This window comes from Engraulis encrasicolus, chromosome 2 (genome assembly GCF_034702125.1).
Source record: "Engraulis encrasicolus isolate BLACKSEA-1 chromosome 2, IST_EnEncr_1.0, whole genome shotgun sequence".
In the NCBI taxonomy this organism is placed as follows: Eukaryota; Metazoa; Chordata; class Actinopteri; order Clupeiformes; family Engraulidae; genus Engraulis; species Engraulis encrasicolus.
In genome coordinates this window covers 5914040-5938039 of record NC_085858.1, presented here as the reverse complement: position 1 = coordinate 5938039, position 24000 = coordinate 5914040, and the positions used below count along the sequence as shown (strand labels likewise).

At 43.7% G+C, this 24000-nt stretch overlaps 1 protein-coding gene across 4 annotated transcripts in view; it reads right to left on the bottom strand.

Annotated features, from left to right (window-relative positions):
- slc6a6a (solute carrier family 6 member 6a) overlaps positions 1–22544 on the bottom strand; it is a 35505-nt gene extending 12961 nt beyond the window's left edge. Inside the window, exons 1-9 of one of the 4 annotated variants that reach the window (XM_063220510.1) lie at positions 22201–22544; positions 16280–16521; positions 15146–15280; positions 8208–8331; positions 5990–6121; positions 4850–4982; positions 2907–3041; positions 1807–1910; positions 1252–1376 (exon numbers count right to left, since the gene is read on the bottom strand). In XM_063220510.1, coding sequence (XP_063076580.1) covers positions 1252–1376; positions 1807–1910; positions 2907–3041; positions 4850–4982; positions 5990–6121; positions 8208–8331; positions 15146–15280; positions 16280–16508 — 1117 coding nt within the window. In that variant the 5' untranslated portion in view covers positions 16509–16521; positions 22201–22544. Of the gene's footprint in view, positions 1–1251; positions 1377–1806; positions 1911–2906; positions 3042–4849; positions 4983–5989; positions 6122–8207; positions 8332–15145; positions 15281–16279; positions 16522–19162; positions 19314–22200 lie in introns of those variants that run through there. The other 3 variants (XM_063220517.1, XM_063220496.1, XM_063220502.1) reach the window with 3 other exon arrangements.
- Positions 22545–24000: the final 1456 nt, after the last annotated feature.

Genomic DNA, 24000 nt, shown 5'->3' with positions numbered 1-24000 from the left:
ACAGGTCACCTAATATATTACTTTATTGTGTCTGTGTATGAATCTGTGCAGACACACAAACACACGCACGCATGGATGTTCACACACACACGCACTCACCCGCATGCACGCACTCACACACACACAAACACACACACACGCACGCACGCACGCACGCACGCACGCGCACACTTTTTTCTGTATTTTTCTCTCACTCTCTCTCTTTCAAAAATACACATTTGTCGAAAAATATAGTGCGCTCCTATATCAGTTCAGAGTCAGTCAGATATTTCGCCACGTGCAACGATTCCTTTGACAAAGGCACTGGTCCCCTGAGTCTGTCTGGCAGGAGGGGCTACTATGGCAACAGTGGCACAGCAAGAATCCCCAACAGGAAGGAAGGCGTGTCGACCACCAATCACAAGAGGGCCCGCCTCCTCCTCTGGGCATAACCAATTAAAACTGTGCCTACTCAGCAGATTGATGGGCTGATTCCAGCACAGAGGGAATATTATCATTGGATAAAGAGGAAAACAGTCTCCTTTCATTTCAATGGGAAATGCTTTGCTAATGAATTCACCCAAAATGTCACAAAATGTTCACGTTCTGAAATTAGAGGTTCATAGAGCTCACTTTTGCCACAATTGAGCCACATGAGGTGGAGAGAATGCTATGTCAGAGATTGGAGGTTAAAAATTGCTCTGTGTTGTGTATAAGCTGAGACCAAAAAATGCTGTCTTTTTTAGCATTAAATACGTTTCACCACGACACCCCAAATTGGAGCCAGGTACTGTAAATGGCTCTGGTTAGACACAGCAAACCATGAAGGTCAAAAAAGGGGTGGACACATGTGCAAACTGGCAAACTGCTGTACGTTTTTTAGCCTTACTTTCTGTGTATATACTGCATCTGTATGTACTTTTAGGATAGTTATGGCAATTTAATTATATGTGTATCGTACATATATGAAGAGTTCAGATGCAAAACCCCCTAAGTGCCTTTTCAGAAATGAATCTTAATTCATTTTTATTTAATACAAAGCTATCAAAATTGCATATTTTTACATTTTATTTATGTAATATAACTATTTATATGCATTATCAAGTACATGAATGTAAACCAAACCAACAACCCGGTTCTCTAAAAATATAGAAGTGCAGGTCTTCAGAAATGGAGTTAGGGGGTTTTGCATCTGAACTCTTCATATGTACTCCAAACCCAATTTCGTTGCCTTTTTCTGACAATGACAATAAAAAGTCTTGAATCTCATACCTGATTCTGCCACGTCCCCTATGGCCACCCCTTGCTCTTGTGCCATAAAGCCCAGCACGGAGAAGATGGCGAAGCCGGACACAAAGCTGGTCCCACTGTTGAGGCATCCCAGCAGCAGACAGTCCCTACATGGCACATGGCACACAATTTTAATTAATCTGTGAATAAAACATCACATACACACACACTTGCACACGCACACGCACACGCACACGCACACACACACGCACACACACACACACACACACACACACACACACACACACACACACACACACACACACACACACACACACACACACACACACACACACACACACACACACACACACACACACACACACACAAACATACATACACACTCTCAATGTAGGATGTCATTAATGATGGAGAGTGACAGAGTGGAACGGAGAGAGGACGACACAGAGAGACAAGGGAGAGAAACACATGAACAAGAAAGCAGGGGGAGAAAATGAGAGAATATATATAAAGTTTTGACAGAAAAAAGGAGAGGCATAGAGACAAAAGACAGATGTTAAGAGGCCCATGACTCACCTGTAGCAGTTATATTTGTACTTGTTGTAGCTCCCCAGTGATGTCATGGCCCCCAGACAGATGGCATAAGAAAAGAAAATCTGAGTTCCTGCATCAATCCAGACCTGAGTGGACAGGATATGGGAGCAGATATGAATGGGTGGAGTAAGTTAGCTACAACAGCGGTTCTTAACCTCTTTTTTTCTTAAAGCATCACCTTGTCTGTGCCTTACCTGTGTATTTTTGTGTAGCACATTGAACTGCCTCTGTATGAAGTGTGCTAATAACCTAAACATAAACTTGCCTTGTATAGCCTAAATGCAAATGGACACATTAACAAATGATCTGGGACAGTATTTGTTCTTCATAGCAATGCTATCGGCTGTGATTAAAAAGCATAACACAAGACTTCAATTAATTGTTCAGGCAATGGTTCTTGGTTCATTTGACACTGATTGGACATAACATAGCCCATTAATATATGCTCTGAGGCTTGGAAGAGGCATTTCTCATTTGGAGATCTTTTCACATATAGCAATGCACCAGTGTGACTTTCCATTTACACAATTTAACCCTTTCATGCAGAGACTCCATTGTGAACCTGTCCAAAATGGTAATAATGACAATGTCTTAACCTGTTATGTAAGACTCTCTGTAATGCCATCGCAATCTTGTTCTGATGGAGCTAAGCATTTTATTAAATAAGCAGTGAGAGGGATCAGATCACTGCCGATCCCATCTGCATGAAAGGGCCTACACCGCATTATTATTCAAACTCTACGGTTCTGTCATTATTCCATTATTCACACTAGAGTCAAGACTTTCGTGTCCGATTTTGACGTTGGGTTGCGCCTCACACATGAAGAGAATCGCAACTGTCAATCTCATCCATAATCGTAAACCCCAAGACAATGCCTGATACTATACTTCTGATCTACGACTTGTGATTGGCGACACTTTGAACCAAAATTTTATCTTAGTTAGAACATTGCACAAGACAAGGAAAATGCCCGACTATTGCTTGCGATGGGCAACTGCATTGTCGTAAGGGAATCTGCATGATAATCGTGAAGTTTGAGTCTGGCTTTAGAATGTGAATGGCTGAATTGTGAATGGCTGACCTCCGGGTCCTTCAGGCGTGTCAGGTCGGGGTACAAGTAGAACTTGATGCCCTCTGAGGCTCCTGGCAAGGTGACCCCTCGGATCAGCAGCACAAAGAGCATGACGAAAGGGAACGTGGCCGTGACGTACACCACCTGAGACCAGGGAGAGGAGAGAGGTGAGGTGTGTGTGTGTGTGTGTGTGTGTGTGTGTGTGTGTGTGTGTGTGTGTGTGTGTGTGTGTGTGTGTGTGTGTGTGTGTGTGTGTGTGTGTGTGTGTGTGTGTGTGTGTGTCAGAGAAACATGGGAGAGAGAGAGAGAGAGAGAGAGAGAGAGAGAGAGAGAGAGAGAGAGAGAGAGAGAGAGAGAGAGAGAGATAATAGGGATGGTGGGAGACAGAGAGAGAGAGAGAGAGAGAGAGAGAGAGAGAGAGAGAGAGAGAGAGAGAGAGAGAGAGAGAGAGAGAGAGAGAGAGAGAGAGAGAGAGAGTTCAAGACAGCATTACATTACATCTAGTCCAGAGCGACTTTGAGTGAATTAGTTGTAGGGAAGGAACAGTCCTGCAGGAGCAATGTTAGGTTAGATGCCTTACTCAGAGACACCTCAGCCATGGAGAGTACTGCTTTGTAAGCCCCTCACACACATACTGACTTCCCAACTAGTACAGCAATCAAATAAACACCCCTCCAAAATCTCACGACCAACTCCCTAACCATGTTACACACAGCAGTGTGTATTAACAGTACTGCATAAACAGTATTTACAACAGAAGTAGTGTTAAAACAGCCTTCTACACGGAGCACCACATTGCCTCTTGTAAAGACACTTATCTTCCATTTTCTTTTTTGATAGCCATTTGACAGAGAAAATCGGCGTTAAAAGGTCATGACGAGGTTTTTTTATGTTTGTTGAAGATCGATTCTGAGCGAGCCTGTGGCATGATGAGTGTAACCATTTTGTTCGAAAACAGTGTCATTCCTAGAAATAGGGGCATAATGTGAAGCTTGAACATAATGTCGTTTTTAAACCAATAAAGAACCTTGTGAAAAGATCATACCGTGCTTTATCAGTGGCATAACAAAGTCCCTGACATGCAGAATGAAACAAGTCTACAAATCTTTAATAAGATTTTAGAGACGGTATCTTTCAATAGAGTTATGTAGATTCCAATCGTTGCAGTCACTGAAAAAATCACGTGACAGCTTGATGCTTGAATGTTTGTGGTGTAGTTTTAGGTTCTTTAGGTTGGGGGAGTACCTGAATTCCTGTGAGATAAAAGTGCCAAATATGTGTAGTGTAATCTAATCAGGGCTTGACATTGGGAACTGCCTTTACATGCTGAAGAAGGGCTCTGCCTGAAACATTTGTGGGCGAATAAACAAAGAAAAATACTGAAGAGTGCTGTCCTTTGCTTTCTTCATTCAACTGCCAACTGGCCAAATGTGCATTAAAACTGACACTGGCTAGTAACACATTTAGTTCCATTGGCCACTTTAGAAGTTTATCTCATGAACATATCACCCTAAAGGCTAAAAGATACTGAACAAAGCGGGCTAATAGAAAGGCTGAAAGGCTGGCAACTTCGGAAAACCTTTAGGCGCAGTGGCTGGTGTACAGCCGTGGCCTAGTGGTTAAGGAGATGGGCTTTAGATCAGAGGGTTTCAGATTCAAATCCCACCCCACTCCCTCTCTCACTCCATGGCTGAAGTGTATAGAATCTGACATCTGACATTACACACACACGCGCGCACGCACACACACACACACACACACACACACACACACACACACACACACACACACACACACACACACACACACACACACACACACACACACACACACACACACACACACACACACACACACACACACACACACACACACACCTTCAATCAAAAGACAATTTTCTAATATGGCAACATATTAGACAATAAAAGCTTTTTGAATTTGAATGTCCTTACTTTGCCGGTGGACTTGACCCCCTTCCAGATGCAGAAGAAGCAGATGACCCAGACGGCCAGCAGGCACATGGCCAGATCCCACTTGATGGGCCCAATGTCATCAATACCGGAGGAGATGGACAAGACATTGTGCCTGATGGAAGGAAGGGGAAAAGGGGATGAAGTGGCTTGAGCTGCCCCAGTCCCGGACCAGACTCTATGGCATGGTGTGTGTGTGTGTGTGTGTGTGTGTGTGTGTGTGTGTGTGTGTGTGTGTGTGTGTGTGTGTGTGTGTGTGTGTGTGTGTGTGTGTGTGTGTGTACTCTACTTAACCCTGTGCTAATGTACTTAAAAAAACTAACCCTACTTAGCATCTGCACTTGTTCTGTATATTTCCTATGTGTGATGTCGGCTATGATTATGCCCTCGATTGTAAGTCGCTTTGGTTAAAAAGTGCAATGCAATGCAATGTAATGTAATGTAATTGGACCTGTGCGTGTGTGTGTGTGTGTGTGTGTGTGTGTGTGTGTGTGTGTGTGTGTGTGTGTGTGTGTGTGTGTGTGTGTGTGTGTGTGTGTCTGTGTGTGTGTGTGTGTGTGTGTGTGTGTGTGTGTGTGTGTGTGTGTGTGTGTGTGTGTGTGTGTGTGCACTCCTGTGCACATAAATTTAGCTCCAAATCTCTGAGGATTTGTGTGTGTGTGTGTACACATGCACACTCCTGTGCCCATAAATGCAGCTCTAAATCTCTGAGGATTCATGTGTGTGTGTGTGTGTGTGTGTGTGTGTGTGTGTGTGTGTGTGTGTGTGTGTGTGTGTGTGTGTGTGTGTGTGTGTGTGTGTGTGTCGCTTTGGTCAAAGTCGCTTTGGTTAAAAAGTGCAATGCAATGTAATGTAATGTAATGTAATTGGACCAGTGCGTGTGTGTGTGTGTGTGCGTGTGCGTGTGCGTGTGCGTGTGCGTGTGTGTGTGTGTGTGTGTGTGTGTGTGTGCGTGTGTGTGTGCGTGTGCATGTCAGTGTCTGTGTCTGTGTCAGACACCAAGTCTACATTGTGATGACATGCGATTGGTCTGGTGTGGATCCCAGGAAGAGTAGCAGATGGGGTACATCAGCTAATGGGGATCCTAGTAAAATACCAAATACCAAATGATTGGTGACTTACTCCCAGAACTCGGTGACGGGGGAAGTGAAGTTGAGAGCCATGCTGGTGCTGTTGGTGCCATTGGCTATGAGCCAAAGGCTTTTGTTCTTGCGGACGGTGTCCTCCACGCAGCTCTCTGTGTTCCAGCTGTGCCTGGGGGAGGAAGGAACCAGGAGAAACACACCAGCACCCAATCAGACGACATTATAGCACACAGCCACACTTTCAGATACAGTACATGCCTTGAATTATGCTCCACAAATATAGTTGATGGTAGTAGTAGTAGTAGTAGTCGTCGTCAGGGCCGTTGAGAACCTTTGCTGGGCCCGGGACAAAATAATCTAAAAGGGCCCCCGTCTCAATACACACAATGTACCGGTAATGAGGACAGAATTCTGGGTCCCTTCTCTTCTGGGGCCATTTGTCCGATTTTCCATTTAGAGGCATCCCCTCTAAATTATAGGCCAATCTCTCAGTAAATGCAAAGCACAACAGCATTGTCCCACTTGGAAATGCCAGAATACCAGTCCAGGCCTGGTAGTAGTAGTAGTAGTATATTTTGCACATTATGCAGATCTACATACAGCTGAAACATCAGATATGGCTATGCACTCAAGCCACTCAAGTTCCTACCTACTGGCATAGGATTCAAACCCCTGGCACATGCATCCCAAGATACATTAAGATCTAATCTGCCAACATTTTCATATAGGCTACAGTATAATGGCAAACTGAGTCTGATATTTTATAATAAACTTATAAGATTCAAGTTCACTACACAACTACTCAAACATTTTCATTGGTGAGTCTTTGTGAGTGAAACTGCAAGACATCAGTGTGATTGCCATTCCCCGCGTGCTCTGCAGCCAAAGTATGTAAAGATCTTATCTACGGAGTGGACACACAAGCTTCTCCCACAGCTAACGAAACAGCATGCTGTGCATATAGGATGACACAGATAACAAGGGCTCTACTTACATCTTATCTACGTACATTAGTGTGTGTGTGTGTGTGTGTGTGTGTGTGTGTGTGTGTGTGTGTGTGTGTGTGTGTGTGTGTGTGTGTGTGTGTGTGTGTGCGCGCGCGCACACTCAGACGCAAACATGTGCGTGAGTGAAAATGAATCTATGAGTGTGTGTGTGTGTGTGTGTGTCTGTGTGTGTGTGTGTGTGTGTGTGTGTGTGTGTGTGTGTGTGTGTGTGTGTGTGTGTGTGTGTGCGTGCGTGTGTGTGTGTGTGTGTGTGTGTGTGTGGATTATCAGTTGGTGCATATCTATGAGTGCATCTGTGAGTGAGTACATATTTGTGTGTGTGTGTGTGTGTGTGTGTGTGTGTGTGTGTGTGTGTGTGTGTGTGTGTGTGTGTGTGTGTGTGTGTGTGTGTGTGTGTGTGTGTGTGTGTGTGTGTGTGTGTGTGTGTGTGTGTGTGTATGTGTGTGTGTATGTGTGTGTGTGTTAGTGGTGTGCGTTGGCACTGCCTTTACGTCAGATTACGATTCGGCAGGTAACGATTCGATTGGAATCGATTCAGTCCGATTCCTCCATGCATTGCAATGCTTTATATTTGAAGAGATCAGATGCAAAACCCCCTAACTCCATTTCTGAAGACCTGCACTTCTATATATTTAGAGAACCCCGTTGTTGGTTTGGTTTACATTCATGTAAAAAACTATGCTATTTTGATAGCTTTGTATTAAATAAAAATGAATTAAGATTCTTTTCTGAAAAGGCACATAGGGGGTTTTGCATCTGAACTCTTCATTTCTACTGTCACATTTGTACAGAAAGCAAGGCATATTTTTCATCAGTCCTGAGGCAATACAAGCAGTCAGATACTGAACAACATTTTAATAGCTGTGTCTGTATCAGTCCTGCAGTTTTCAATGCTTTGAAGTACTTTAATTTAATTGAAGTTCATTTGCTCCGGAAATGCCCACAGAAGTAATTGAAACTTGTGAAAAAATGTGAATCGATTATTGAATTGCCCTGCCCCACATTGCTGAATCTATTAGTGTGTGTGTGTGTCTGTGTGTGTGTGTGTGTGTGTGTGTGTGTGTGTGTGTGTGTGTGTGTGTGTGTGTGTGTGTGTGTGTGTGTGTGTGTGTGTGTGTGTGTGTGTGTGTGTGTGTGTGTGTGTGTGTGTGTGTGTGTGTGTGTGTGTGTGTGTGTGTGTGTGTGTGTGTGTGTGTGTGTGTGTGTGTGTGTGTGTGTGTGTGCGCGTGTGCATGTGCGTTTCTTTACCTGCACCCAGCCCAAGGTAGAGTCGGCTGGATGCACTGCAGAAGGTAATAGAGGCCCCAGGCCAAGATGACGATGTAGTAGACATTAAGCAGAGACACGATGATTATGGAGGCATAGCCAATACCTGAGGAGAGAGAGAGAGAGAGAGAGAGAGAGAGAGAGATGAAGAGATAGACAGCAAGGTAGATAGGGAGAAATAGAGAAAGAAATAGAGAAAGAGATCATATTAAAAACATATTGTGTGTCTTTTGAAACCATAACATAGTACAAGTTAACACATTCTAAACAGTAACTTTGTTTCCAAGGAATGTCCCATGGGGCCCCTCATTCATTTGGCTAATAGCATGATCCTACAGGGAGACGGCTGACAGCCGACCTCAAGCTTATCCACTTAACATGGCCGATCTGACTAAGCAGAGCCAGCCAAATGAGCTACAGTCAAAATATGAGGGAGATATAAACGTAATGGCCCATGTTCAAGGGTACAAAGGGGAAAAGCTTTTTTACACTCATCGGCCAACATCTAGCTGATGAAGATGACCTCTGACTGTCAGCAATAAAGAGGAGACGTTGGCGATGGAGGGCATGTCAAGATCATAAACACTTTTTCCCGCCCCTTTTTTCTTGTGGATTACATTTGGACAGTTGGTGAGCTCTCCTACCATGACCCACCATTTCTGGTAAAATGGAACAATGCTCACGTCACAACTCTCTGAGAATGGAAAGCACACTCAACCTTATCAGACTGTGAACAATAGACAAAAGGTAAAAATGGGACACAGTGTGTGTGTTGAGGTTAAAGTCAGTCAGGTCTGACATCACCCTCTCCAGCATCAGTGTTCCAGTCCTTATATGATGATTGGTCTGCTATATATAGAAACATGCAGAGACAGGAGGCAGCCATGGCTCAGTGGTTAGAGCGCTGGCCTTTACATCAGAGGGTTGCAGGTTCAAATCCCACCCTTACCAGCACCTTCATCCATGGCTGAAGTGCCCTTGAGCAAGGCACCTAACCCCACACTGCTCCAGGGACCGTAACCCATACCCGGAACCTACATAAGTGTAAGTCGCTTTGGATACAAGCGTCAGCTACTGTAAGTGTAATGTAATGTAGAAACAGAGCTGGCAAAGAAGGCTTGGACGACATACTCCCATGTTCCCTGAACCCCGCGCACTATTTATAATAATCAATGTCACACTAAAAGTCACAGAGCCAACCATATAATATACTACTAAAAATGCATGTACAAACAAATGGGTTCATGTATGAGCATAAGTGCATGCACGTTTGTATGCTTGCAGCATGGGCAAATATACATACATATGTGTATGCACGTACAAAAACACAATACACACAGACACACACGCATAAGCACACGCACACGTGTGCATTCAAGCACAGCAGGGTATACACATACGCACGTGCACACACACACTTTCACACAACCGTATATACTAACCTATACTCTCATTGGTCGGAACAAATAAAGGACAGCTGGCACCCAATGAGGGTGTGGAATACACACACACACACACACACACACGCACGCACGCACGCACGCACGCACGCACGCACGCACGCACGCACGCACGCACGCACGCACGCACGCACGCACGCACGCACACACACACGCAAGAATGCTATAATCTGCCACCTTTGCTATGTCTCCAACAGCATGGGTATGGGAATCAATATGGCAAATGTGTACATTTGGATGTGTGTGTGTGTGTGTGTGTGTGTGTGTGTGTGTGTGTGTGTGTGTGTGTGTGTGTGTGTGTGTGTGTGTGTGTGTGTGTGTGTGTGTGTGTGTGTGTGTGTGTGTGAGAGAGAGAGAGAGAGAGAGAGAGAGAGAGAGAGAGAGAGAGGGAGAGAGGGGGAGAGAGAGAGAGACTCACCAGGCTATTTTTTTCCCTTGTAAGTCTGGGAGCGAACATAATAGCAAAATGGCAGCTGATTCCACAAGTAAAATGGCAGCTGTCTGCGTTTTTTTTATTACTTGTCTTGGTGGAACCAAAGGGCTCCAAACATTATCCTCTCCTAGCCCAGTAAACCAGACAAACCATAGCAGCTGAACATTTTTTTTACCTGGTGGGCTGGTCTAGCATTGCACCATAGGGGTAAAGCGTAGCTGGGCCATGTGGGCAATCATGGGTAAGCGGCTAGGGCCTCAGCCCAAAGGTTGCCGGTTTGACTCCCAACCCGCCAGGTTGGTGGGGCGAGTAATTAACCAGTGCTCTACCCCCATCCTCCTCCATGACCGAGGTACCCTGAGCATGGTAATGTCCCGCCACACTGCTCTTTTTCGGGTGACATTGCGGGCTGCCCCCTTGGACGGGTGAGGCATAAATGCCATTTTGTTGTGTGCAGTGTACACTCGTGTGCTGTGGAGTGTTGTGTCACAATGACAATAGGAGTTGGAGTGTCCCAGTTGGTAGAAAAAAGTTGTCTTCTAATCATGCACAATCTGTTGTTTTTTCTTGTCTGAATATGCGTAGCGAGTTGTTGTGGAGAGTTTAGGTTGTTGACAGGCTGTGCTGGTCTGCAGTTAAGCAGTTTGAACAACAACTGGTGGTTCGACCCACAATCCCTCAGCTGTCCCTATGGTGCAGTGCCAGGCTATTAATTCCATGTTTAATGTTATAGTCTGGCTGGACAGGCAAATTCTCTCAGGCATTGTTGTGGCATTTCCTGTCCAACATCACCGGGGCATTCTGGGATGTAGCCACATACAGTATCAGTACAGCCTCATTGCCTCGCCCAACTCTGCTGTCCAACACATTACATTATATTACATTACATTTAGCAGACGCCTATGACCAAAGCAACTTACAAGCAGGACATTCCAACAAGTACAGAGTGTGGGGTCAGTACATAGTACAGCAGTATACAAGTAATGTAGAACAGATAGAGAGCAAAAAAATAGTGGAGGACCTTTTAAGTGTAGAGCAGGTTAGTAGTCTACCCATGATTAGAGATGAGTAGAGCTAGTTAAGTTATGCAGGGAAGCTCTCTCGGAAGAAATTAGTCTTCTAGCTAGCTTCTTTAAGGTTGAGAGGGATGACCCTGCTCTTGTAGCAACTGGTGTCTTATTCCACAGATTATAAGCTTTAAGGCTAAGTACCACCATCAACAGGGTCACGTGAGCATACCACCACATTTTATTTTGTTTTTGTTAAGTTAATGATTGGTTAAAAAATATGGGTTTATTGCAGAAGCAAGTGACCTTTACACTTACTCCACATTGACAACAACATAAACAGGAAGTGCTATAAATACGACTGTCAGGTCAAAACGAAAACACAACAGGAACATCTATATGTGTTTTACATCAGTTATTGCAGCGTAATATTGTGTAATGGGAAGCATGACTTAGCTAGCGGTGAGACTGAGGTCTGAGACGTACAGTAGTTAGCTGTTTGGACTGGGTGCATGAAAACTCTCCTCACCAGCTTTTGGGTCACAGCTCTTCACAAGGCTTCTCAGCTCTATATTCTATCACAGTTGCCATGGTAATACAGAATATGTTACGAGCGTGTGTGTGTGTGTGTGTGTGTGTGTGTGTGTGTGTGTGTGTGTGTGTGTGTGTGTGTGTGTGTGTGTGTGTGTGTGTGTGTGTGTGTGTGTGTGTGTGTGTGTGTGTGTGTGTGTGTGTGTGTGTGTGTGTTGTATTTGCAGGTGAGTGTATGTGTATGTGTGTGTTTATGAGCAGAGCTCCCAGCAGAAGCAAAGACACATAGAAAGAAAGACAGAAAGGAAATAAGAAAGAAAGAAAGAAAGAAAGAAAGAAAGAAAGAAAGAACTGGTGCTGTTAAAGCACAAGAGAAAAACAGAGAGAGGGGTGGAAAGAGATAGAGGGGGTGGGGAGGATGAAAAAGATAAACAGCGTGAGAGAGTTTTAATTTGACCCACAGTTGTGTTACGTCTAAAATGTCCCCATAACATTAAAGCAAGGACAAGAGCTAAAAAAAAATCTGAAAAACATGAATCCCCCTCATCATTAAGGGAGCTAAGGGCAATGTGGTGAGTGTGTATTTTAAGAAGATGTCAAGAGGCCATGAAAGAGAAGCAAGCTTGGCTAAAATGATCTGGGGAGGGAGGGGCAGGCAGGCAGGCAGGCAGGTAGCAGCGTCTGCAGAGAACAGCCCGTCTCACTGCTGCCTGGCAACCACAAGCACAATAAAGCCAACAGAAGCCTCTCTCCCAGGGAGGAGAGCAGAGGAGAAGAGGGGATGGTAGAGGAGAAAAGAAGAGAAGAGAAGAGAGGAGAGGAGAGGAGAGGGCAGTGATGAGAGGGGAGAGGAGAGTATGAGAGAAGAGAGGAGAGGAGAGGAGAGGAGAGGAGAGGAGAGGAGAGGAGAGGAGAGGAGAGGAGAGGAGAGGAGAGAAGAGGGTGAGCACTAACAAACATCACCAGGGATGCCAACAGGAGGGACAAAGGGGACAGTTGTCCCGGGGCCAGGGAGAGAGGGGAGCCAAAATTGGGTCCTCGTTACATTGTATCTATTGGGCTAGGGGGCCCTTTCAGATGACTTTGTCCGGGGCCCAGCCCACGCTGTCAGCGGCACTGAACATCACCATCACTTAACTCCCAAACATCACTATTACAGCCTGGACACACGTGGAGAGATGACCCACCAAAAACAAACACAGCTCTGGGTGACACACAGCCAACAGTTTGGTAAATGAAAGGCATACAAGGTCTCAGTTGTGTTTCAGTAGCTTAGTGTTACTGGCCACAGGTAAATGAGACACATACACACAGTCTCAATTTGTAATCTCTGTATACCTTCATGCCATTAACAGTTAATGCGTTCGACTTCCTCTGCGACGCAATACTCAGATAACAAGATAACGGCCAGCGTTGCCTGTTGATTATAAGTCTATTGTAGGGGAGCTGCTTCCTCTTTGAATCCACCTGCTCTACTGTACACGTTTCCTTTCATTTGTTTTCAGAAGTTTGACTTAATTCATTAACTCATTCTTCTGTTTTCTAAGGTACTTCTTCAAACATTCTGATCAACTCACGTCCAATTTGGCTAGAGAATACATATTTTTAAGTGTTACTGCGCCACCAGTGAGCATTTCATACAGAAAACAATGGAACAAACAATGCCTGTATGTCTATGCTACAATGCCTGTTTGTCTATGCCACCGGATTAAAGGGCCTCCGCATAGCGGTTCCGACAATTCTGGTTCCCCCAGCACACGTGCTATAGCGCAGACGTGCTATAAACAAAGAATGGTCAATTAAATCAAGTCAGAGCATGGATAAACAAGGGGCGGTTCCCACAACATACAGCTCTCCACTAATCAGCAGCCGACATCCACAATGCTGTGCGGGCTTGTATGTATTGAAAACAGTAGAAAAACAGTAGAACCGAACATTGTGCTCCACACTTCATCGGAACCGGTGTGCGGAGGCCCTTATACCTGTTTCAAATGCATTGATTCGAAAGTGTCTCACGTCACAACATTTTTGACAGATTGGAGAGTGTTCTGCAATGATGCGCAGGCCTTAAAGGTGCACTGTGTAATATTTCTAGTAGTTTATTTCCAGGGTAACGCTTTATATTAATGTCTGCTTATAAAGACTTAGTAATCAATTAACTAATGATGAACAAAACATTAACAAATGTTTTTTATCATTAGCTACATTTTGTTCATACTTTATAAAATATCTACAAGTAATATGTTCACGAAATCTTTCAACAGAGTATTATTAGTATTACTAAATGTTACCACCACCATCAAATTCTAAGTATTCATTATGACTGAGAAAATTGCACTTTCCGTACGGTGTAAGGAAAGTGGGATCTCCTCCATTGTCAGCCATTTTGAATTTCCAGAAATAGATATTTTAGCTGCAAAACTTACCTGTTTACTCACACTAGTAAATATTAGTTCACTGCTCAGTAAATATGCATGAAAAGATCAAATTTGGAAGTAGACAGCACAGTTTCAATGAGCAGCATTAGTTGTAATATGCACTCTGGCCACCAGCCTATGATCCTACACAGTGCACCTTTAAGCCGAATCACTAAAACAGCTGATCCTAATTAGCGCACCTCTTCAGCCCAGCGAGAGGAGCTCATTAGCGCAGTCACCTGTGGTAGGAGCACCAGCAGAAGGAATGCCTGGCAGGACATTTGATTTCTCACACCGCTTTCGCCGTCTCTGCTGCCAGAAGCTTGCCGTGACCAAATGGTCATTCCATGTGGGCAGCAGGATTCACTGGGCCGAATGGAGTTTTGTGTTTGTGTCGGATACAAGGATGCGAGGGTGCCTGGGTGCTCAGGTGCACACATACACATCACATCACAACACTTTCTTGCTTGAAGCTCAGGAGGCAAACAAGCTTCGACCAACGTAAATATGCAATACATACATACATACAGTACATACGTTTCCCATATAGGCTACAAAACATGCCTGTCTGCAGTACGTGCACAGCTAGGGGTCCCATCTTGCCCCCCCTCACAGTGCGAAGGTTTGTAAACGGGAAACCTATCTATATATATATCAGTGTCCAACTTGAGGCTCCTAGTATGGTTGGATTAATCTCTCTCTCTCGCTGTCTCCAGAAAACCAGAAAAGGTTTAGAGTCTAGAAAAGCTCTGTCATGACAGGACAATGTCTTTTTGATTATGTTTTTAATGATGTCACTATTGACTGCTCTATTCGGGAGGGGGTTGTTTCCACTTCAGCTTCCTAAATGGAAGGTACTTCACCTTGAGGGTGCTGCTGCTGCTGATCCTGATGCTGGCTTCAACAGAGCTCATGGAGATGTCGAGAACTTCCTCCAAGTAAAGTCATACGGTACCACCAAAGAACATTGGTTTTGTATTCAGAAAATGAAAGCTGCGTGTAACTCTTCAGTATACTGTTGCTCAATCTCATTTTTTGACTGAACTGTTTCTGCCATTTAAGTCAGACTCACCGGTGAAAATGGGGCAGAGTTTCCCCCAGCAGGTGATGCCTCCTTCCGAAGTGAACTGACCGAGGGCGACCTCTAGGAAGAATACGGGCAGCCCTCCACCAAACAGAAAGATGAAGTAGGGAATGAGAAATGCACCTGGAACAGACAGAAGACGAACATCATTATGCAAAACACCACTGAGAACTGTACACGCGTAACCTCTAGTGTCTGGTAGTTAATGGCCACGTTTACATCAGTGTTTCCTAACCAGGGTTATGTGTACCACTAGGGGTACGCGAGCACACCTCAGGGGGTACTTGAAAAAATGTAATAATAACAAATGGAGTATAGTCACATTGGGATAGAGGAACAGATCAAGAGCATGAGTGAGGGGGTACTCATCATATGACAAAATTGCTTAGAGGGTAAGCAGGACAAAAAAGGTTGGGAAACACTGGTTTATATGATGTTTTTAATTCCGAATTAATAATTCAAAATTCAATAGTTCTGTTGAGTTTTCATTGCAATTGCACTTCATTCCGAATTGGGAGGTGTTAACATGACGTTTTCAAAGTTTTATTCGGAGTTAAATGGAGTTCATTCGGAATTGAAAGTCCCATGTAACCGAGGCCACTGAGGCCTATGTGCTTATGAAGTTCGCAAAACAAATACATAACCCTATAGTCACTGTTAAATGAAGAAAGGAGAGAGGAATACCCCTGCAATGCACAGAAAACAGACAAAAGAGTAAACAGGAGGCACATACGTTTTTAAAAAAAGGAAAACAATATTATTAGGTGCAGGACTCAAGAGACCCTAGAACAAAACCTTTATCCCTTTGGAGCTCTCCGTGCAGACTTCTACTCTTGTCCAACAGTTGCCCATTCTTGACAAACATCGAGTGTCAAGAATCGTCCTTGTTTTAGTGATGTTAATGTGACATATCTTAATAAAATCCTGATTGTTATGAGAAGAATAACTGTTTTCTCTTCCATGTGCATGTGATTTCAACTCAGCTGATTAAAAGCTTAAGACTGCTTCCACTTGTACAGTGCTTGATGTAGGCCTACTGTACGATACTCTACTGTATGATCCAATGACAATAATACAAAATAAATAGTCCAATAAAAATACTAAATAACAAAATAATAGTACCTCCGCCATTCTTGTAGCAGAGGTAAGGGAAACGCCAGACGTTCCCTAAGCCCACGAAGCCCCCGGCGACGGATAGCAAAAAGTCCATCTTGCTGGCCCACTTCTCGCGCTGCGCTGGCTTGCCCTCTGCCTCGTCCTCGGGCCGCGAGCCGGGACTCTTGCCTGGTGAGGGCTTCAGCGTGTCCTTATGGAAGTCCTTGAGGTACTGGAGCTTCTCTTTCTGGGCCATGTTGCTGCTGCTGCTGCAATGGGGAGACATCACAGACACACAAGCAGAATATTAAAAACACGTACTCTTTTGCTTTCATCACAAAGCATCCAACACTTTTCATTAGTGGTCAGGCAGGTGGTAGCCTGGCGGCTATCGTGACTCTGTGCAAGCTTTGGTCTGGCCAACTTGCCTTGTAAAGACATTTCTCAGACGGCAGGCCTAACCCGCTTCCATGAAATGCCCCTGTATGTACAGTATATCGCCGGTTAAAGTTGCAATCAATAAGATCACGCTTTGCTTTGACTACCGGCATGACAAAACTGATGCATCATTGCGCCCAATGGAGACGATGGAAATTGTTAAATATAATTAGTTCCGAATCCTAAGAAAATATGAAATATGTAGTGATAGGGGGCTTGACCAGACTAACTTGCCTTGTAAAATTTTGAGAAATGTCACAGGAAATATGGGCAGGCCAGGCCAGGCCAGATAATTTTCACAAACTGAACAAAACATCCTGACAAGGCAGCTTGGAGGTTCCAGTTTCTGTTTTTGTTTTGAAGTTGATTAGACATGGACACTATGTAAGTACATGGTCATGATGGTAAACAATGTGTGAAACTGACCTAATTATTTCTGACCCAAGGTTATCTGCTCCTCCATAGCATTAGTTAACGATTACAACTGCTATTGGGTTATTGACACTATTAACCGCCCACAACATCTCTTTCTGTCTTTCTCTCTCTATCTAGCCTCTATCTGTCCTGACCTCTTATCTTTTTATGACGTCCTCCTTGAGTATGTTATTTTGTTTCTTTATCTCGTGTAAACAGGGTATTTGGAAAAAAATTCTCTAGCAAAGCCCTGCCGTGGCTCAAATGGTCGGGCACTGCACTATGACGCCGGCAACACGGGTATGATTGCCATGGTGATTTACCAGTCCTATATACTGTGTACATATATATATATATATATATATATATATATATATATATATATATATATATATATATATATATATATATATATATATATATATATATATATATAAAAAATCAATTCTCTAGCCAAATTGTATGTGTGTTGATCAGAATGTTTGAGGCAATACCTTAGAAAACTGAAGTAGAAGTCATTAGGCCTACACTAAAGAATTAAGTTAAACTTTGCAAAACAAATTAAAGTTGTTTACGAATAACGTTCAGATGCGAGAGTTCAATTGCCCTTGAAAACAAACAGTCAAAGATTTTTAAGTTGCAGCCAACATTCTACTGTAAGCTTAACTCTCAGCATTCCACAAGGCCTATACAAACAAAGACGAAAATCACAAATCTCTGCTACTGAACACTGTAACACTTTGCACGTGTGCATGGAGCTCTATTCAATGACAATCAATCACCCATTGCACATTTACTGCAAAATAAGAAACCTTCATATTCCAAGTTCAAATAAAGCATCTTCAAAATCACCCAGTAACTAATAAACGTCTTAGACTTAAAACAAATGAAAAAGTCTGATCAATATTTTTTTTTCTTGGAGCAGAATCTTAAATGACTTGAGATATTTTATCTCTCTTTACACACATATTATTATCTCTTTTACACACACACACACACACACACACACACACACACACACACACACACACACACACACACACACACACACACACACACACACACACACACACACACACACACCCATGCATGCACGCACACACACACACGCACGCGCGCACACACACACACACACACTTAATCTTACAAAATTGCATTTCCCACACTGAGAGACGTGTTGTCAATGTCCTTGACCTGGTAATGTTTCAGCGTAGACAGTTGACTCACAATAATTTACAGGTCAAGACAATCTTATCAGGCTAGTATCCTGTCTCCTCTAAAAGACACAACTGAAACAGATACTCAGTAGAGAGTTGTTATCACTATTGTATATATTCCCAACAAGGTCACTCCATGGCGTAAATGAAATATTTTAACAACAATAATAAAGAGTAACCTTATGTAACCTGTAAAACACTTTGTGTCAGGGCACATGTTAGCCTAGAGTAATGTAGGCCTACAAGCATGGAAAATGACGGTTGAAAAAAACGAGAGCAGCAGGACAATCTATGCATTTAGCAGAGAACAGTAACTTTGTTAAAGGGACACTGTGTGAGATTTTTAGTTGTTTATTTCCAGAATGCATGCTGCCCATTCACTAATGTTACCTTTTTCATGAATACGTACCACCAGCATCAAATTCTAAGTAGGCTATTCATTATGACTGGAAAAATTGCACTTTTCATACATGACATCATCCATGGTCCGCCATTTTGAATTTCCAAAAATAGCCATTTTTAGCTGCAAAAATGATTGTACTTGGACCATACTAGAAAATATTCCTTTATTACTTAGTAAACTTTCATGTAAAGATCAAATTTGACAATAGGCAGCCCAGTTTCAATGAGCAGTATAGTTGCAGTACCTTTTTTGACCATTTCCTGCACAGTGTACCTTTAATAAATACTAAATTTACAAATGTATTCTAAAAGGTTTTACTTGAATGTGCCACTGTCCCTTCAGGACCATGTCCTGTGTCTCTCTGTTTGGCAACGTATTAAGACACTGAAAGGAGAACAAAAACGTCTGTGAACAGTCATAATATATAGGCCTACTCACCCCTTTAGACACTGAGCCATTCTTCACTCCCAAGGCTAGTCAGATGTTAAATTCTACAATAGACTTATTCTATACGTAGTCTACAATATTGTACTACAACAATGACCACCTCAGTCCTCGCAAGTGGGAACAAAGTGACAATGACCAGACTCACTGGCCGCAAGTAAACGTGAACATTTCACTGATCGCTGTCTAGGTACAGCTGAACTTTATACTTGTACTGGACTTGTGCTGCCTCAAACTGAACTCTAAAGTGAACTGCATTGAACTCTAGTTTACATACAGACAGAGACAACACAGTGGTACGTGCAGTCAGACACAGTGGTTTACCAACTCCAGCCAAAGTAGCCACACTGACAGAAAGGTTGATCAGAGAAAACAACACTTGTCGAGACGTATGTGGGTACAGGCAGGGAAGTCAACAAGGGAATTGGGTCCTCATTATGTTGAATGTATTGAGTGGGGGGCCCATTCAGATGATTTTGTCCTGGGCCCAGCAAAAGCTGTTAGCGGCCCTGGTATAGCTATATAAGAAGACCTATCAATCACAGGATATAAGACAGCATAAAATAGCCTACAGTATGTAACACACTACATTGCAGACATCTTTACTTTAACATTGCACGCTGGTCATTTCTATTCTGCCTATAAAGGGTTAACTACTGTAACATACCACATCAGCAAATAACATTCATATTCTGTTTCAGAATCTTCACACTTATTGAAATTCTTCCATAAGTCAGTGTGGCACCAGTGTCATATTAAATTAAACTCAACTGGATTGGTGAGGCTGAGGTTGGAGGTAGTGAACGAACAGTCATTTGGGCAGATGGCTACCCCAGTCACCCTGATGCCCATGCCCACCGCATGCCAACCACTAGGGTGACCTCCAATGCAAACCCACAGTGCCCACACAATGTCGGGGGAAGGAGGGGTTGAGTGTATGGATGGATGGATGGATGGATGTATGGATGGATAGATGGATGGATAAACAAATAAATAGGCTAGGCCTACATATTGCACATACATACAAACATACATAAACACATATACCTAGGCTACATACGTTGTATTAAAATATATGCACACAAGCCAAACCATCCCATTTTCACTGATTACTGATAACTGGACATTAGCTTTACTCAATTTGCCCTTTACTCAAGCTGACATAGCTTTGGCAAACGCCATACAGTCGCTAAAAGACCACCACTATTATTCCTGAAATACAGATAATGCGCGCAAAATCAGTTATCCCCGTGATGGTGGAGCGCGTTTGAAGTTAACAATTGTGTATAACGACTATAGTGGCAGCCTCACGGAGCATTTAATGTAAACACTAAATGTGCCTTTGCCCAAAAAAATATTCCATCAGGGTGTAGCGGTCTGGATGAATCCACCAAGTAGCCATATCTCTCACACACACATCCCTTTGAGCCAGCTGGCGCTTCTGTGTCCGTAGGGGTGAGAGTGACATGCTGACCCTTTCGATTTACTACTGGACAAAAAAAACAACTAGGCTAATCTAAGCTAGAGGATAGCTCTTCAAGCAGTGAGAGTATCACACGAAAGAGTCGATGTGACCGGTACAACACCTGTCTGTAACCGCGTAACGGTTAATTCAGTGATCAAAAAATTCCACTAGACGGTTACCTCACATGGCGTTCAATCCCAGTTTGAACAACTGGCACAGGCTTACAAAAAACGTATGACCCAAAGCAACTGGGGCTACAATGATGACAATGACCTAGGCATTTGTGTCGCGTAGCCTACTACAACCTCAAGGTCACCAGTTTCCAAAAAGCGCTCAGTTAAATTTGGACCGTGCATCCCACCTAACCTATAGAGCTGCGCTTTAATGGCACACCTGTTCTCCACAGCTAGTAAGGTTGATACAACACGCCCATATAGGAGGCTAATCATGTCGGAGAGGAACCCGACCCACCCACCCGCTGGCCTCATTCTCCACTCGTCTCCGTCTGCGCTCCTGGAGCAAGACAGCGACAAACTGGGATGCAAAACACGCTCCTTTCGCAGACATATTAGGCTACTTGTCCACTCGCCGTTAACAGAATGCATCCCCACAGTAACAATATAATTGTTCGATCATTTGTAACAGTATGAGTACACACGTGAGGTAATAATAAAGAGTTCAGCGTGCCTTGTATACAAAACCAAGTCACGCTTCAATCAATCGCGTCCTTTATTCAGCACAGACTCCACGCGGAGCGATCAGATTGCCGGGCTCCTCGCATCTAGATGAATAATGGCAAAACAAACCGCGTCTCCCCTAACATGACTGTCACATCTGATACCAAACACAATGTTCTTCAGTTGAATTTGTATTTTTCCTCCCAAGCAATGTATGCCAAAGAGGCGTTACACATCTGGCTTGGGCTCAAGCTGTGAAACAAAGGCGAGACTTAACAAAGACGCCGCTGCTGTATACTCAGAATATGGGACATATGTAGAAATGGATTTAAGATGATCTTTTTTATTATTTTTTATCTCGCAAACATCCTGTAGACGCGCGCTCTTTGGCGCGCCAGTCCTGGTTATTCGGCGCTCATCTCATAAGGTTGTACACGGCAGTTGAAAGGGAACGTAAATGCAAGAAATACAGGTGCTTCACTCAGCGATAGAGTGTTTTCAACTCTTACGATAGAGTGTTTTCAACTCTGTGTGTGAAGGGAAAAATGAAACATTAAAGTGTCCATGATTCTGTGGTACAAACAAAAGACAACTGAGATGAAATCGTCTCGACGCACACAAGAACTCTGTTTTTGACATGACGCCCGTCCATCATTTCACCTTTTCCAGAGCACATACAATAAAAACTGCCAGACAGCCAGTCTGGCCAGGTGCTTCCATAATTAGCTGGACAATCTTTAGTAACAGTGTCATATATGGCCCTTCATCAGTTAGTTTCACAAACATTACGAGTCTTGGACATTTAGCATGAACAAATCTCGGTTTTTCTTTCTCCTTTTAAACAAAAACAAATAATAAAAAACATAAATACAACGAAATGTATTTCTTACCTGTCGACTACTTTATTGTGCTGCCTGTGTTTCCCTTCTTGCTTGGTGCTGGCTGTGCGGAGACAAGGTAACGGAGCACTCGCCACACAAATAATTTTTAATTTCCTGGACTCCTCCAAATCCTTATAACGGGCGCCCGTGAGTGGAAAAACACCAGGCCTGTGCAACAGGAGTGTGCTTTCTTAAAGAGATAGCTTCCCGCAAGCTTAATGAGCACATTCCGCCTTCAGACCGGCGGCCAAAGCGCATGCGCTTTTCATAGCACGCCGCCTTTCATCCACACACACAATTTACACACATCCACGCGACCCGACCAGCAACCGAGAAGGATGAAGTGCGCGAGAAAAGCGTTCTGACGTAACTACCCTGGCAACCGGAGCAGCAGCGCATGAACCATATAAAACAGAATAGTGAAATGACCCAAATGAAAGACTGTGACGTGACTGAAGACATGGAACCGAACGAGAACGTCCATCACATCATAATGACACGAATATTCTACACCCCTTTGTCAAATCCATACAGTCTGACAGCAGACGTGTTTCTGCACACATTATGACATTTTGGCATTCATCTAGCCATCAGCAACCCACCATCCCTTTTTAATGTCCCTCGTTCTCTCCAAACCAGCCCAGCCAATGTGCTTTGTTCCGTTTGACCTCGCTCATGCCTCATGCCGCGAGGTTATGATCCCAACTCAGGGGGATATGGATGATGGCCCTGCTAATCAGTTCCCCTGCAAGTCAGTGCTGAAATGCCATGCATGACTTCATCTGATTAACTTCACAGGCTGCCCGGTGAGTCTGATCATTACCAAGTCTCACATTATTCAGCTTTTAAAATTAAATAAAGCAACTCCAACGCCCCCCCAACCCCCCAAACGTGCACACACACACACACACACACACACACACACACACACACACACACACACACACACACACACACACACACACACACACACACACACACACAGCCTGAGATGAATAACATAAAACAAATATCTTTCTTAAAGAGGTAATGTAAAATAATCTGTGACCAAAAAAAGAACACTATTTTTGCAGAGAAGAACAAACAAATAAATTGTGGGCGTTTTTGTGCCCAGACAGACACTGTACCTCCCCCCTAGTCAAACACGGTGGAGGTGCACACTAGGGCTGCATAACTCCCCCCACTAGCCCAATGTGGATGATAGGCCCATTAGAAATAGGCTAATAATATAATTCTTACATGTATGTTTATTTTGCCTGCATCTACAGTGCCTCCAGAATCACCCCCAGAGCCAGTTTTATCCATAAGCACAGTAAGCAATTGCCCCACTTTACCCTCTGCCAGGGCACCCAAGTCCTCCCCACCAACCGTATCTCGCGCCATTCGTGAAATCCTCACGAAAACAACAGAACAAATCAACTATAAGCTTTGTCGTGCCGTTACGATATAGCCTCGTTTTTCGTGGTTGGGCAACGACGATTGACGGCCCAATTTGCAACTGCATGCATTTGAATGGGGCTCTCCCGCGGACGATTCATTTGAATGTGCTGCCCGGCTCGTAGTTGATTTACGATTGATGGGCCAATTGATGGGCCAGTTTGCAACGGCATATGTATTTGAATGGGCTGTCTGATTCGTGCTTGCTTTACACAGGCTAGAGGTCTTTACAATTTAGGAGATAATTTTAAAGGCCACATTGCATGATTTCATTCATCATAGTACAGTATTGTGTAATTCACTGATGGACCACTGGACACAGGCCTATACTCACCTCTCTCTGAAAACATTCAACCACATTGCTATGACAAT